The 16,962-nt window shown below is 60.1% G+C and overlaps 1 protein-coding gene across 1 annotated transcript; it reads right to left on the minus strand.

Moving 5' to 3' along the window:
* Positions 1-24: 24 nt before the first annotated feature.
* On the minus strand, positions 25-16,410 carry LOC144248143 (voltage-gated potassium channel KCNC1-like). The gene is given in 6 exon segments (XM_077789862.1): positions 25-146; positions 3,088-3,300; positions 6,611-7,355; positions 7,358-7,521; positions 7,524-7,587; positions 15,812-16,410. Coding segments are annotated over 6 exon segments (1,821 nt in total). The 5' UTR covers positions 16,325-16,410.
* Positions 16,411-16,962: the final 552 nt, after the last annotated feature.

The following is a 16,962-nucleotide window of genomic DNA, read 5'->3' on the forward strand; positions in this document are numbered from 1 at the left end:
AAAAGGGGGTGCCCCCCCTCCCCCTCAGAGGATGGAGGGGATGGGGGAGCGGGGGCGCCGGGGGGGGCTGGGGGAGCTGAAGGGGGGCGCGGCGGGGGCCACCCGCACCCCCGTGATGCTGTTGAGGCTCCGCGACTTCTCGTAGCCTTTTTTGGGGAGACACAAATGGGGGAGAGGGGGGGTCAGTACCCCAAAAAAAAAAAACCACCGGTGAACCCCCAAAATCCCCTCAGCCCCCCCCTCCCTTGCATTTCCCAAATATCCCATCCCCCCAAAAATGGGGAAAATCCCCCCCCAAAAATGTGATCCCACCCTTCCCCCTCCCTCTCCCTGTAAAACAAAATTTGGGGTCCCCCCAAAACCCCCCCAGCCCCCCCAAGTGGTTGAGGATTCCCCCCGGGATTTAGAGACCCCCCCTCAGGAAATGGGGACCCCCCAAAGATTTGGGACACCCCCAAAAGTTTGAGGATCCCCAAAATTTGGGGGACCCCATTATGGGGGAAGAGGGGACCCCCCAATTCGGGACCCCCCTGCAAATGTGGGGTCCCCCCCCCAGGAGCTGGGGGTGCCTCCCCAAAATTTGGGGACCCCCCGGGGGGTATTGAGGAGGGGGGGGGAGGAGCAGGCACCCCACAAATGCCGGGAGGGTCCCCAGATGTTTTTTGAGGTTCCCAGATGTGTTTTTCGGGGGTTCCCAGGTGTGGTTTTGGGGTTCCCAGGTGACTTTTTGGGGGTTCCCAGGTGTGGGTTTTTGGGGTTCCCGGATATTTTTGGAGTTCCCAAATTTTTTGGGGGGGTTCCCAGGTGCATTTTTGGGGGTTCCTAGATGTGGTTTTGGGAGTTCCCGGTTATTTTCGATATTCCCGGGTACTTTTGAGGCAATTCCCAGGTATTTTTTGGGGGGGGTTCCCAGATATTTTGGGGTTCCCATGTATTTTTGGGGTTCCCGGGTATTTTTGGGGGGGTTCCCAGATATTTTTAGGGTTCCCGGGTATTTTTGGTGGGGTTCCAAGGTATTTTTGGGGTTCCCAGGTATTTTCGGGGGGGTTCCCGGATATTTTGGGGGGGGTCCCCTCTGCCGCCCCTCCCTCCCCATTCCCCGGTCAAGCAGCGCCGCGGTGCGGGGGGGGGGGGGGGAGCGGGAATTGCGCATGCGCAGCGGTGCGAGGGGGCGTGGCCAGCCCCGGGAGGGGGCGGGGCCAAGCGCGGAGGGCGGGGCCAGGGTGAGGGCGCCCCCTGGCGGCTGACCTGCGGCGCCGTCGGGGGTCTCAGGCGGTGACGAGCGCTGGGGACAGAAGGGAGAGGGGAGGGGTCACCCCGGGGACCCCCTGGTGGGGCAGGGACCCCCAAACGGGACCCCCTGATGGGGACAGGGACCCCTAAATGGGGACAGAGACCCCCTAGGGACAGGGACCCCCTGATGGGGACAGGGACCCCCAAACGGGACCCCCTGATGGGGACAGGGACCCCCTAAATGGGGACAGAGACCCCCAAATGGGGACAGAAGGGAGAGGGGAGGGGTCACCCCGGGGACCCCCTGGTGGGGCAGGGACCCCAAACGGGACCCCCTGATGGGGACAGGGACCCCCAAACGGGACCCCCTAAATGGGGACAGGGACCCCCTAAATGGGGACAGGACCCCCTAGGGACAGGGACCCCCTGATGGGGACAGGGACCCCCAAACGGGGACAGAAGGGAGAGGGGAGGGGTCACCCCGGGGACCCCCTGATGGGGACAGGGACCCCCTAAATGGGGACAGAGACCCCCTAAATGGGGACAGGGACCCCCTAGGGACAAGGACCCCCTGATGGGGACAGGGACCCCCAAACGGGGACAGAAGGGAGAGGGGAGGGGTCACCCCGGGGACCCCCTGATGGGGACAGGGACCCCCAAACGGGACCCCCTAAATGGGGACAGGGACCCCCTAAATGGGGACAGGGACCCCCTAGGGACAGGGACCCCCTAAATGGGGACAGAGACCCCCTAGGGACAGGGACCCCCTGATGGGGACAGAAGGGAGAGGGGAGGGGTCACCCCGGGGACCCCCTGATGGGGACAGGGACCCATAATGGGGACAGGGACCCCTTAATGGAGACAGAGACCCCTAAATGGGGACAGGGACCCCCTAAATGGGGACACGGACCCCAAAATGGGGAGAGGGACCCCCAAATGGGCGGAGCCCCCAGCCAGCCCCGCCCCTTGCACGCGCGTGTGCAAGGGGCACCCAGAGCCCCCCAGCGCCGGGGGGTCTGTGCAAGCCCCGCCCCCTCCCAGTTCTCCCAGTTCTCCCAGTTTGGGGGGGCTGTGCAAGCCCCGCCCCCTCCCAGTTCTCCCAGTTCCCCCAGTTTGGGGGGGCTGTGCAAGCCCCGCCCCCTCCCAGTTCTCCCAGTTCTCCCAGTTTGGGGGAGGGGCGGAACTGGGAGGGACACGCGGGAAGCGGGAGGGAGGAATTTGGGGACCCCCCCAAAGGGGTTTTGGGGTACCCTGGGGGGGGTGGGGGGGGATTTGGGGACCCCCAGGATTTGGGGTGACATTGGGGGGGGAGATCGGGACATGGAGGGGGATTTGGGGACCCCCAGAAAATGGGGGGGGGCTGTAAACACCCCAGCCAGTTTTGGGGTACCCGGGGTGTCAGTAACCCCCCACGCAGTATTGGGGTGCCCCGGGGGGGTGATATCAGCACCCCCAGGATATCGGGGGGGGGGGGGGGGGTCTGTAGGTACCTCGGAAAGTTTTGGGGGGCTCTGTAACCCCCCCACCCATTTTCACGGCACCCTGGGGTATCAGTAACCCCCCCCCCCCCCCCCCCCCATTTTGAGGGTCCCCCCAGCACCCACCTTTGCGCAGGGCTCCCTTGGTGGGGGGATATCAGCACCCCCAGCATACGGGGGGCTCTGTAACCCCTCCCACCCATTTTTGGGGTCCCCAGGATGGGATATCAGCACCCCCAGCATACGGGGGGCTCTGTAACCCCCCCCACCCATTTTTGGGGTCCCCAGGATGGGATATCAGCACCCCCAGCATACGGGGGGCTCTGTAACCCCCCCACCCAGTCTCGGGGCACCCCGGGGTGCCCCCAGCACCCACCTTTGCGCAGGGCTCCCTCGGGGGGGGGCGCGTAGTCGGGCCCCAGCAGGAAGCAGGCGCGGTCGCGGCCGCAGCGCTCGCGGCCCCCCCCGGGCCCGGCGGGGGCGTTTTGGGGTCCCCCCCCGCGCTCCTCGGGGCTCAGCGCCTGCTCGATGGGGGGACAGTCCTCCTGCGCCAGCGCCGCCCGCCCCGCCTCGCCGTTGGGCCGCGACTCTGCAGGTTTGGGGACCCCGAAATTGGGCTGGGAACCCCCCCGAGCACCCCCAAAATGGAAAAAATTCCCTCCTAAATATCGCCCCAAAATGGAAAAAATTCCCCCAAAATATCCCCCCGAAATTGGGCTGGGAACCCCCCCCGAGCACCCCCAAAATGGAAAAAATTCCCTCCTAAATATCCCCCAAAATGGAAAAAATTCCCCCAAAATATCCCCCGAAATTGGGCTGGGAACCCCCCCCCGAGCACCCCCGGGGGGTTAAACCCGGCCAGGGTGGGGGATGATAGTCCTGGCTGGTGGGAGCGCAGGGAAAGGGGGAAATTCGCCCCAAAATGAGCAGAACTCGCCCCAAAATATCCCCCCAAAATACAAAAAATCCTCCCCAAAATATCCCTAAAAATGGAAAATTTCCCTCCAAAATATCCCCCCAAAATGGAAAAATTTCCCCCCAAAATGCAAAAATCACCCCCAAAATATCCCCCCAAAATGGATAAAATTCCCTCCTAAATATCGCCACAAAATGGAAAAATTTCCCTCCTAAATATCACCCCAAAATGGAAAAAATTCCCTCCTAAATATCGCCCCAAAATGGAAAAATATCCCCCAAAAATACAAAAAATCCTCCCCAAAATATCCCCCCAAAATGGAAAAATTTCCCTCCTAAATATCCCCCCAAAATGGAAAAATTTCCCTCCTAAATATCCCCCAAAATGGAAAAAAATCCCCCAAAATATCCCCCCAAAATACAAAAAATCCTCCCCAAAATATCCCCCCAAAATGGAAACATTTCCCTCCTAAATATCACCCCAAAATGGAAAAAATTCCCTCCTAAATATCCCCCAAAAATACAAAAAATCCTCCCCAAAACACCCCAAAGATATATCAAAATATCCCCACAAAATGTGCCAATTTTGCCCCAAAATTTCCCCCAAAACACAAAAAATCCTCCCCAAAATATCCCCCCAAAATGGAAAAAATTTCCCCAAAATATCCCCCCAAAATACAAAAAATCCTCCCAAAAATATCCCCCCAAAATGGAAAAATTTCCCCCAAAATATTCCCCCAAAATACAAAAAGTTCCCCCAAAATATCCCAAATACTTCCCAAAAATCCCCACAAAATTCACCAAATTCTCCCCAAAATATCCCCACAAAATGCACCAAATATCTTCCAAAATGCACCAAACTTACCCCAAAATATCCCCCCAAAATGCAAAAATTCCCTCCCAAAATACCCCAAAGTTATATCAAAATATCGCCACAAAATGCGCTAAATTCTCCCCAAAATACAAAAAATTTCCCCCGAAAATGCACCAGACTCCCCCCAAAATACTCCAAACTCCTCCCAATTTTCCCCAAATTTCCCCTAAAATATTACAAATTCTCCCCGAATATCCCAAAATATCCTCCAAAATGTAGCAGGCTCACACAAAATACCTCAAAAAAATCCCCAAAAAAAAGTTTTCCCACATAATCCGCCCAAAACTCCCCAAATCCCACAAAACTCCCCCAAACCACGTTCCCCTCACATTATTCCCCCAGCCCTGCGCCAAATCTTTCCAAAATTCCCCCAAAATCGGCAGAACTCACCCAAAATCCACCAAACACCCCGAAACTCGCCCAAATTCGCCCCGAATCCACCAAACTCCACCGATTACCCAAAATCCAGCAAAATCCCCCCAAAATTCACTGAATTTCCCCAAACCACCTCAGGCTGCGCCACTAAAATCCCCAAAAATCCCTCCAAAATCCATTGAAATCCACCAAACGCCCCCAAAATTCCCCAAATCCCACTGAAATCCCACTAAAATCCCTAAAACCCACGAAATTCCCCCAAAATTCCCCCAAACCCTAAAAAATCCCACTAAACCCCACTAAACCCCACTAATCCCACCCTAAACTCAACTAAACCCGGTTAAACCCCACTAATCCACCCCAAACTCAACTAACCCTGGTTAAACCCCACTAATCCCACCCTAAACTCAACTAACCCGGTTAAACCCCACTAATCCCACCCTAACTCAACTAACCCCGGTTAAACCCCACTAATCCCACCCTAAACTCAACTAACCCTGGTTAAACCCCACTAATCCCACCCTAAACTCAACTAAACCCGGTTAAACCCCCCAATCCCACCCCAAAACCCCCAAATCCCACCCCAAACCCCATCAAGCGCCCCCAAAACCCACCCCAAACCCCTTCCAAACCCACCCCAAACCCCCCCAAACCCACCTCAAAACCCTCAAAACCCACCCCAAAACCCCACTCATCCCACCCCAAACCCCCTCCAAACTCTTCCAACCCACCCCAAACCCCCCAAAACCCACCCCAAACCCACCCCAAACCCACCCCAAACCCACCCCAAACCCACCCCAAACCCCCCAAACCCCCTCCAAACCCCCTCCAAACCCTACCAACTCCACTCATCCCACCCCAAACCCCCAAACCCCCTCCAAACCCACCCCAAACCCCCAAATCCCACCCCAAACCCCCCAAACCCCCTCCAAACCCACCCAAAACCCCCAAATCCCACCCCAAACCCCACTAAACCCACCCCAAAACCCCCCAAATCCCACCCCAAACCCCCTCCAAACCCTACCAACCCCTCCAAACCCACCCCAAAACCCCTCCAAACCCTTCCAACCCACCCCAAACTCCCCAAAACCCACCCCAAAACCCACCCAAACCCACCCCAAACCCACCCCAAACCCTTCCAACTCCCCAAATCCCACCCCAAACCCCACCAACCCCCCCAAACCCCACCCAAACCCACCCCAATCCCTTCCAATTCCCCCAAATCACACCCCAAACCCCCCCAAACCCCCCCAAACCCCTCCAAACCCACCCCAAACCCTACCAACTCCCCAAACCCCCACCCCAAACCCCACCAACCCACCCCCAAACCCACCCCAAAACCCACCCCAAACCCTACCAACTCCCCCAAACCCCACCCCAAACTCCACCAACCACCCCAAACCTCCCCAAACCCCCCCCAAACCCTTCCAACTCCCCCAAACCCCACCCCAAACCCCACCAACCCCCCCAAACCCACCCCAAAGCCCCTCCAAACCCTTCCAACTCCCCCAAACCCCACCCCAAACCCCCCCCAAACCCACCCCCAAACCCACCCAAACCCCCTCCAAACCCACCCCAAAACCCACCCAAAACCCACCCCAAACCTCCCCAAACCCACCCCAAACCCTTCCAACTCCCCCAAACCCCACCCCAAACCCCACCAACCCACCCCCAAACCCACCCAAACCCCCTCCACGCCCACCCCCCGCCCCAGGGTGCCGGCCTGGCCGCTCACCGGCCCGGTTGATCTCCACCACCTCCTCCTGGGCCAGCGGGCAGGCGGGCGGGCGGCGCGCGGCGCGGGGGCTGCCGGGGGCGTTGGGGCCCGCGCCCGGCGAGCCGTAGCCGGGCGAGCCGGGCTGGGGCGGCCTGGGGATGTGTTTGTTCTTCTTCTTGGGCAGCTTCTGCTTGGCCATGGCCAGCGAGTAGTACATGCCGAAGTTGTTGACGATGACGGGCACGGGCATGGCGATGGTGAGCACGCCGGCCAGCGCGCACAGGGCGCCCACCAGCATGCCCGACCACGTCATGGGGTACATGTCGCCGTAGCCCAGCGTGGTCATGGTGACCACGGCCCACCAGAAGCCGATGGGGATGTTCTTGAAGTAGGTGTGCCGCGAGCCGGTGACGTCGTCGGGGTCGGCGCCGATGCGCTCGGCGTAGTAGATCATGGTGGCGAAGATGAGCACGCCCAGGGCGAGGAAGATGACGAGCAGCAGGAACTCGTTGGTGCTGGCGCGCAGCGTGTGGCCCAGCACGCGCAGCCCCACGAAGTGCCGCGTCAGCTTGAAGATGCGCAGGATGCGCACGAAGCGCACCACGCGCAGGAAGCCCAGCACGTCCTTGGCCGCCTTGGAGGACAAGCCCCGCAGGCCCACCTCCAGGTAGAAGGGCAAGATGGCCACGAAGTCGATGATGTTGAGGCTGCTCTTGATGAAGTCGCGCTTGTCCGGGCAGAAGCTGACGCGCATGAGGAACTCGGGCAGAAGCTGACGCGCATGAGGAACTCGAAGGTGAACCACACCACGCACAGCCCCTCCACGTAGGTGAGGAAGGGCTCGGTCTCCACCTCCACGGCCACCTGCGTGCCCGTCTCGTTGCCCGTGGTCACCGTCTCCGTCTTGTTGATGACGCGGTTGAAGGCCCGTGCGTCTCCAGGCAGAAGGTGGTGATGGAGATGAGGATGAAGAAGAGCGAGGCGAAGGCCACGTACTGGGGAGGGGGAGAGGGGAGAGGTCAGGGTGGAGGGGGCTGAGACCCCCCAAAAGGCACGGAAGGGGAGGAACGGGAATTTGGGGTTCTGGACCCCCCCACCGAACCGGTGACACCCCCGAATATTCATGGGGGGCTCGTTGGTTTGAGTTCTGAGCACCCCAAAAACATTGACACCCCCAAATATTCATGGGGGGTTGTTGGTTTGAGTTCTGACCCCCCCCAGATCATTGACACCCCCAAATATTCATGGGGGGATTGTTGGTTTGAGTTCTGAGCACCCCCAAATCAGTGACACCCCCAAATATTCATGGGGGGCTCGTTGATTTGAGTTCTGAGCACCCCCAAAAACATTGACACCCCCAAATATTAATTAGGGGATTGTTGGTTTGAGTTCTGAGCACCCCCAAAAACATTGACACCCCCAAATATTCATGGGGGGATTGTTGGTTTGAGTTCTGAGCACCCCCAAATCAGTGACACCCCCAAATATTAATTAGGGGATTGTTGGTTTGAGTTCTGACCCCCCCAAATCAGTGACACCCCCAAATATTCATGGGGGGGCTCAGTTGAGTTCTGACCTCCCCAAATCACTGACACCCCCAAAATGCCCTGAACCCCCACACTGACCCCCCCAAAAATCCCTGACCCCCCAAAATTCCCCAGTCTGACCCTCCAAAATCACTGACCCCCCAAATGATCCACACTGACCCCCCCAAAATCCCTGTCCCCAAAAATTCCCCAGACTGACCCCCCCCAATCACCGACCCCCCAAAATGCCCCACACTGACCCCCCCAAAATTACTGCCCCCCCAAATGCCCCACACTGACCCCCCAAAATCACTGACCCCCCCAAAATTACCAAGACTGACCCCCCCAAATATTCGTGAGTAGTGGCTCAGTTGAGTTCTGACCCCCCCCCCAAATCATTGGCACCCCCAAAATGTCCCAAACCCCCAGATTGACCCCCCAAAACACTGACCACCCCAAAAATCCCCAGATTGACCCCCCAAAAATGCCCCACACTGACCCCCCAAATCCTGACACCCCAAATATTCATGGGGGGGCTCATTGGTTTGAGTTCTGAGCATCCCCCAAATCTTTGACACCCCCAAAATTCCCAAGACTGACCCCCCCAAATCACTGACCCCCCCAAAATTCCCCACACTGACCCCCCAAAATCCCTGACACTCCCCAAAATTCCCACACTGACCCCCCAAATCCATGACCCCCCCCAAATGTTCCAGTCTGACCCCCAAAATCACTGACCCCCCCAAAATTCCCAAGATTGACCCCCCCCAAATCACTGACCCCCCCAAAATTCCCCACACTGACCCCCCAAAATCACTGACCCCCCAAAATTATCCACACTGACCCCCCAAATCCGTGAGCCCCCCAAAATGTCCCCATGGGGACACGGGGGGGGTTTGGGACACGGGGGGGGGGGCAGGACAATATTTAGGGCACGGCGGGGGGGGGAGATATTTGGGGACATTTTGGGGGACACGAGTGGGGGGGGGTCTAGGCCAGGGGGGATTTTGGGGGACATGAGGGACGGGGGGATTTTGGGGACACACAGGGGGTTTGGGGGACACGAGGGACACGGGGGTAATTTTGGGGGACATGGGGGGGGTTGGGGGACACGAGGGACACGGGGGGGGGTCTAGGCCAGGCTGGGGGATTTGGGGACACGGGTGGGATTTGGGGACACGCGGGGAGTTTGGGGACACGGGGGGGGATTTTGGGGACACGGGTGGGGGGTTTGGGGGGACATGAGGGACACGGGGGGATCTAGGCCAGGGCTGGGGGGATTTTGGGGACACGGGTGGGATTTTGGGGGACACGCGGGGGAGTTTGGGGACACGGGGGGGATTTTGGGGACACACATGGGGAGTTTGGGACACACAGGTGGGATTTGGGGGACACGAGGGACACGCGGGGGAGTTTGGGGACATGGGGGGGGTTTGGGGACACGAGGGACACACGGGGGGATTTTGGGGACACGCGGGGGGGGTTTGGGGGGACACGAGGGACACAGAGGGGGATCTAGGCCATGGGGGGGGATTTTGGGGACACGGGTGGGGGTTTGGGGGACACGGGTGGGATTTTGGGGGACACAAGGGACACGCCGGGGGGATTTTGGGGGACATGGGTGAGGTGATTTTGGGGACACAAGGGACACACGGGGGGATCTAGGCCAGGCGGGGGGGGATTTTGGGGACACGGGTGGGGTTTGGGGGACACGACGGACACGCGTGGGGATTTTGGGGACACGGGTGGGATTTTGGGGGACACAGGGGACGCGCGGGGGGTTGGGGACACGGGTGAGGTGATTTTGGGGGACACAAGAGACACAGGGGGATTTTGGGGACTCGAGGGACATGAGGTGGGGGGTTTGGGGGACACGAGGGACACAGGGGGGAGGCCAGGCTGGGGGGATTTTGGGGACATGGGTGGGGGTTTGGGGGACACATGGGGGGATTTTGGGGACACAGGGGGGGATTTTGGGGACACGCGGGGGGGGTTTGGGGACACGGGGGGGGATTTTGGGGACGCGGGGGTGGGGTTTTGGGGGACACAAGGGACACGCGGGGGGGGATTTTGGGGACACGAGGGACACGGGGGGGGATTTTAGGGACACGGGTGTGGATTTTGGGGACACGAGGGACACACGGGGAGATTTTAGGGACACGGGGGGGGGGTTTGGGGGACACGAGGGACACAGGGAGATTTTGGGGACACGGGTGAGGTGATTTTGGGGGACACGAGAGACGCGGGGGGGATTTTGGGGACACGGGGGGGGTTTTGGGGACACGAGGGACACGGGGGGGGATTTTGGGGACACGGGTGTGGATTTTGGGGACACGAGGGACACACGGGGGATTTTAGGGACACGGGGGGGGGTTTGGGGGACACGAGGGACACAGGGAGATTTTGGGGACACGGGTGAGGTGATTTTGGGGACACAAGGGACACACGGGGGGATTTTGGGGACACGGGGGGCGATTTTGGGGACACGGGGGGGGATTTTGGGGGACACGAGGGACACACGGGGGGATTTTGGGGACACGGGTGGGGGTTTGGGGGACACAGGGGGGGATTTTGGGGACACAGGGGGGGATTTCGGGGACACGGGGGGGGATTTTGGGGACACGGGGAGGGATTTTGTGGACACGCGGGGGGGGTTTGGGGGACACAAAGGACACGCGGGGGGGGATTTTGGGGACACGAGGGACACGGGGGGGATCTAGGCCGTGGGGGGGGATTTTGGGGACACGCGGGGGGGGTTTGGGGACACGAGGGACACGCGGGGGATTTTGGGGACACGCGGGGGGGTTTTGGGGACACGCGGGGGATTTTGGGCACACGCGGGGGGGATTTGGGGGACACGAGGGACACGCAGGGGATTTTGGGGACACGCAGGGGAGGGTTTTGGGGACACGCGGGGGATTTTGGGGACACGGGGGGGGGGTTTGGGGGACACGAGGGACACACGGGGGATCTAGGCCGTGGGGGGGGGATTTTGGGGACACGCGGGGGATTTTGGGGACACGCGGGGGGGATTTGGGGGACACGCGGGACACGGGGGGGGATCTAGGCCAGGCGGGGGGGGGCGATTTAGGCCAGGTGGGGGAGGGGAGGGTGACACGGAGGGGGAGGGGGCCCGGGGGGGGGAGGGGATGTAGGCCAGGCCTGGGGGGGGAGGGGGCACCGCAGTGCGGTCCTCCCCCCCCCCGGCCCCGCTGCGGCAGGATCGGGGCCAGCGGCTGCGGGGGGACACCGAGGGGACACCGGGGGGGGGACACAGAGAGGATCGGACCCCTCCCCACCCCCACCGCGTCCTCCCATCCCCCCCTCCCGTGTCCCCATCCCCCCCCCCCCACCCAGCGCTGTCCCCTCAAAGCCACCCCCGATGTCCCCTCAGGGTCCCCTCAGGGTCCCCGGTGTCCCCCCCCCAAAATAAATCTGACCCCCCCCACCCCCAGCACCTCAGAGACCCCCCAGGAGTGGCATCAAAGCCCCCCCAAATCAGCTCCGAGACCCCCAAATCTCCCTGAGCCCCCTAAACCTCCTCAGAGACCCCCAAAGCCCCCCTAAACCTCCTCAAAGACCCCCAAAGCCCCCCTGAGCCCACCTAAACCTCCTCAGAGACCCCCCAAAGTTCTTCACTGACCCCAAATCCCACTCGGAGACCCCCAAACCTCCTCACAGACCCCCCAAACTCACTCAGAGACCCCCAAAGTTCCTCACTGACCCCAAACCCACTCAAGACCCCCAAACCTCCTCATAGAGCCCTCAAAACCCACTCGGAGACCCCCAAATTTCCTCACAGACCCCCCAAAACTCACTCATAGTCCCCCAAACCTCCTGGCAGACCCCAAAACTCACTCGGAGACCCCCAAATCTCCTCACAGAACTCCCCAAAACCACTCGGAGACCCCCAAACCTCCTGGCAGACCCCCCCCCCCAATCTCCTCACAGACCCTAAAAGTCACTCAGAGACCCCCAAACCTCCTCGTAGAACCCTCAAAATGCACTCGGAGACCCCCAAATCTCCTCACAGACCCCCCCCAAACCGACTCAGAGACCCCCAAACCTCTTCACAGAACCCCCAAAACCCCTCAAAGACCCCCAAATCTCCTCACAGAACCCCCAAAACCCACTCAGAGACCCACTAAACCCCCTCGGAGCCCCTCAAGACCCCCTCCCTGAAACCCCCCGAACCCCCTCAAAAATTCTCTAAAACACCCCAGAGACCCCCAAAACCCGGCCAGAGCTCCTCTAAACCCCTCACAGTGTCCCTAAACCCCCTCAGACCCTTCAACTCCCTCAGAGACCCCCTAAATCCCCCTCAGAGACCCCCAAAATCCCCTCAGAGATCCCTTAAAACCCTCACAGACCCCCAAATCCCTTCAGAGCTGCCCTAAAACCCCCCCAGCTGCCCAAGACCCCCTCAAAGCCCCCCAAGACCTCCTCAAAGACCCCTAAAAGTCTTGGGAAGTGCCTCAATCCCCTCACAGACCCCCTAAACTTCCTCCAAAAATGCCCTAAACCCCCTCGGAACACGCCAAGACCCTCTCAGAGCCTTCTTAAACCTGAGAGATTCCCACAAAATCCATTTAACCCCCTCAGAAATGCCCTAAACCCCCTCAGAGACCCCCCGAGACCACCTCAGAGATGCCCTAAATCCTCTCACATCCCCCCCAGCCCTGTCTGCACCCCCAAAAATCACTTTAAAATCCTCCTAAAACTCCCTCAGGGATGTCCTTAACTCCCTCAGACATCCTTAAATCCCCTCTAGAACGTCCTAAACCTTCTCAGGACCCCCCAGAACCCCCTCAGAGCCCTCTAAACCCCCTCAGAGCCCCTCTAAACCCCTTCAGAGCCCCATCAAACTCACATTCCCCCCAAACCACCTCAGAGCCCCCCAAACCCTCACAGAGATGCCCTGAACCCCTCTAGAATTCACTTTAATTCCCTTAAAAAATTCCAATTGCCATAATTCCCCCTCAGACCCCTCACATCTCCCCTCAGAGCCCCCCAAACTCTCTCACCGCGCTACTAAACCCCCTAAATCCCCTCCGAGGTGTCCTAAACCCCCTCAGCCACCCTTAAACCCCCTCACATCCCCTCAGAGGTGCCCTAAAACCCCCCTAGAGCTCCCCCAAATCCCCTCACAGCCCCTCAGAGATGTCCTGAACTCCTCTGGAGCTCCCCCAACCTTCCTAAACCTCCTCAGAGCCCCCCTAAACCCCCTCAGAGACGCCTTAAATCCCTCAAAACTCCTCAGGACTCCCTTCAGAGATGCTCTAAACCCATTTAGAATCTCTAAAACCCCCTCACAGGCCCCCAAACCCCCTCAAAAATGTTCTAAACCCCGTCAGGGCTGCTCTAAACCCCTCTAGAGCCCCACAAACCCCCTCAGATATGCTCTAAACCCCTCTAAATCACCCCAAACCCCCTCAAAAATGCCCTAAACCCCTCTAAAGCCCAACAACCCCCCTCAGAAATGCCTTAAATCCCTTCAGGGCTGCTCTAAACCCCTCTAGAACCCTTTAAACCCCCAAAACCCCTTCAGAGCTGCCCTAAACCCCTCTAGAGCCCCCGAGACCCCTACAGGACTTCTCTAAACACCTGTAAACCCCCTCAGAAACGCCCTAAACCCCTTCAGGGCTGCTCTAAACCCCTCTAAACCCCCAAGACCCATTCAGAGCTGCCCTAAACCCCTTTAAATCTCCCAAGACCCCTTCAGATCTACCCTAAACCCCTCTAGAGCCCCTCTAAATCCCCTCAGAAACGCCTTAAGCCCCTTCAGGGCTGCCTTAAACCCCTCTAAATCCCCCAAGACCCCATCAGAGCTGCCCTAAACCCTGTCAGGACTGCCCTAAACCCCTCTAGAATCCCCTTACATCCCCCGAGACCCCTTCAGATCTACCCTAAACCCCCTCAGAAATGCCCTAAACCCCTTCAGGGCTGCCCTAAACCCCTTAAATCCCCCAAGACCCCTTCAGGGCTGTCCTCAACCTGTCTAGAGCCTCTCTAAACCCCCTCAGAAACATCTTAAGCCCCTTCAGGGCTGCCCTAAACCCCTCTAAATCCCCCGAGACCTCTTCGTATCTGCCCTAAACCCCCTCAGAAATGCCCTAAACCCTTTCTGGGCTGTCCTAAACCCCTCTAGAACCCCCTTAAATCCCCCAAGCCCACTCCAGATCTACCCTAAACCCCCTCAGAAATGCCCTAAACTCCTTCAGGGCTGCCCTAAACCCCTCTAGAGCCCCCAAGACCCCCTCAGATCTGCCCTAAACCCCCTCAGAAACACCTTAAACCCCTTCAGGGTTGCTCTAAACCCCTCTAGAGCCCCTCTAAACCCTCTCAGAAATGCCGTAAACCCCTTCAGGACTGCCCTACACCCCTCTAAATCCCCCGAGACCCTTTCATATCTGTCTTAAACCCCCTCAGAAATGCCCTAAACCCCTTCAGGATTGCCCTAAACCCCTCTAGAGCCGCTCTAAACCCCCTCAGAAATGCCCTAAACCCCTTCACATCTGCCCTAAACACCTTTAAATCCCCCGAGACCCCTTCAGGGCTGCCCTAAAACTCTCTAGAGTCCCCTTACATCCCCCGAGACCCCCTCAGATCTACCCCAAACCCCCTCAGAAATGCCCTAAACTCCTTCAAGGCTGCCCTAAACCACTTTAAATCCCCCAAGACCTCTTCAGATCTGCCCTAAACCCCTTTAAACCCCCCAAGCCCCCTCCAGGTCTACCCCAAACCCCCTCAGAAATGCCCTAAACCCCTTCAGGACTGCCCTAAACCCCTTTAAACCCCCCAAGCCCTCTCCAGATCTACCCCAAACCCCCTCAGAAATGCCCTAAACCCCTTCAGGACTGCCCTAAACCCCTTTAAACCCCCCAAGCCCTCTCCAGATCTACCCCAAACCCCCTCAGAAATGCCCTAAACCCCTTCAGGGCTGCCCTAAACCCCTTTAAACCCCCCAAGCCCTCTCCAGATCTACCCCAAACCCCCTCAGAAATGCCCTAAACCCCTTCAGGGCTGCCCTAAACCCCTTTAAACCCCCCAAGCCCCCTCCAGATCTACCCCAAACCCCCTCAGAATCGCCCTAAACCCCTTCAGGGCTGCCCTAAACCCCTCTAAATCCCCGAAGACCCCCTCAGAAATGCCCTAAACCCTTCACATCTGCCCTAAACCCCTTTAAATCCCCCAAGACCCCTTCAGGGCTGCCCTAAACCCCTCTAAATCCCCCGAGACCCCATTCAGAGCTGCCCTAAACCCCTCTGGAACCCCCTTAAACCTCCCAAACCCCCTCAGAATCGCCCTAAACCCCTTCAGGGCTGCCCTAAACCCCTCTAAATCCCCGAAGAGCCCCTTCAGGGCTGCTCTAAACCCCTCTGGAACCCCCTTAAACCCCCCAAACCCCCTCAGAATCGCCCTAAACCCCTTCAGGGCTGCCCTAAACCCCTCCAAATCCCCCGAGACCCCATTCAGAGCTGCCCTAAACCCCTCTGGAACCCCCCAAACCCCCTCAGAATCGCCCTAAACCCCTTCAGGGCTGCCCTAAACCCCTCCAAATCCCCCGGGACCCCATTCAGAGCTGCCCTAAACCCCTTTAAACGCCCCAAACCCCCTCAGAATCGCCCTAACCCCCCCCCACAACCTCTGCAAAACCCCGCCGCAGACCCTTTTATCCCCCCCTTCCCCTCACCCTGGCCATCCGCGAGGAGTAGGGATCCTCGAAGAGCGCCCAGAGCCGCGGCCGCCAGCGCCGCCACCAGCCGGCCGGCCGGCCCTCCTCCAGGCACAGCCGCTTGGGCTCGGCGGGCTCGGGCGGGCCGGGCCCCTCGGGGCTCTCGAAGCTGTCCAGGGCCTCCTCGGCGTCGCGGTGCTGCCGGTAGTTCATCCAGCAGCAAGCCTCCACGTCCGTCTCGTCGATGCCCCAGAAGGCGAGCTCCTCCTCGAAGAGCGGCCCGCACACGTCGGCCGGGCAGTGCAGCTTGCCGGTGCGGTAGTAGTTGAGCACGTAGGCGAAGACGGCGGGGTGCCGGTCGAAGAAGAACTCGCCCGCGCCGGCGTCGTAGTCGAAGCGGGCGGCGGCGCCCGGCTCGGCCAGCCCGGCCAGGCGGGTGCCGGGCAGCGTCTGCAGGGTGCTGCGGTAGGTCTCATGGCGGACGCCGCCGACGTTGATCACCACCTTGTCGCGCTCGGCTTGCCAGCCCATGGTGAGGGTCGCGACAGGAGGAGGAGGAGGGGGCGAGAGTCGCGATGGGAGGAGGAGGAGGAGGAGGAGGAGGGGGCGAGGGGAGGGAGAGGGGACGGCGGGTGCCGCATCCCGGCGCGGCGGGGAGGGAGCGGAGGGCGCAGGCGCGGCGGGGGACACGCCCACGGGGACGGGGACACGCCCACGGGGAGGGGGACACGCCCACGGGGAGGGGGACACGCCCACGGGGAGGGGGACACGCCCACGGAGAGGGGGACACGCCCACGGGGAGGGGGACACGCCCACGGAGAGAGGGACACGCCCACAATGAATGGGACACGCCCACGGGGAGGGGGACACGCCCACGGGGAGGGGGACACGCCCACAGTGAGGGGGACACGCCCACGGGGAGGGGGACACGCCCACGGAGAGGGGGACACGCCCACGGGGAGGGGGACACGCCCACGGGGAGGGGGACACGCCCACGGGGAGGGGGACACGCTCACGGGGAGGGGGACACGCCCACGGAGAGGGGGACACGCCCACAATGAATGGGACACGCCCACGGGGAGGGGGACACGCCCACAGTGAGAGGGGGACACGCCCACGGAGAGAGGGACACGCCCACAATGAATGGGACACGCCCACGGGGAGGGGGA

This window comes from Lonchura striata, chromosome 38, assembly GCF_046129695.1.
Source record: "Lonchura striata isolate bLonStr1 chromosome 38, bLonStr1.mat, whole genome shotgun sequence".
Lineage (NCBI taxonomy): Eukaryota > Metazoa > Chordata > Aves > Passeriformes > Estrildidae > Lonchura > Lonchura striata.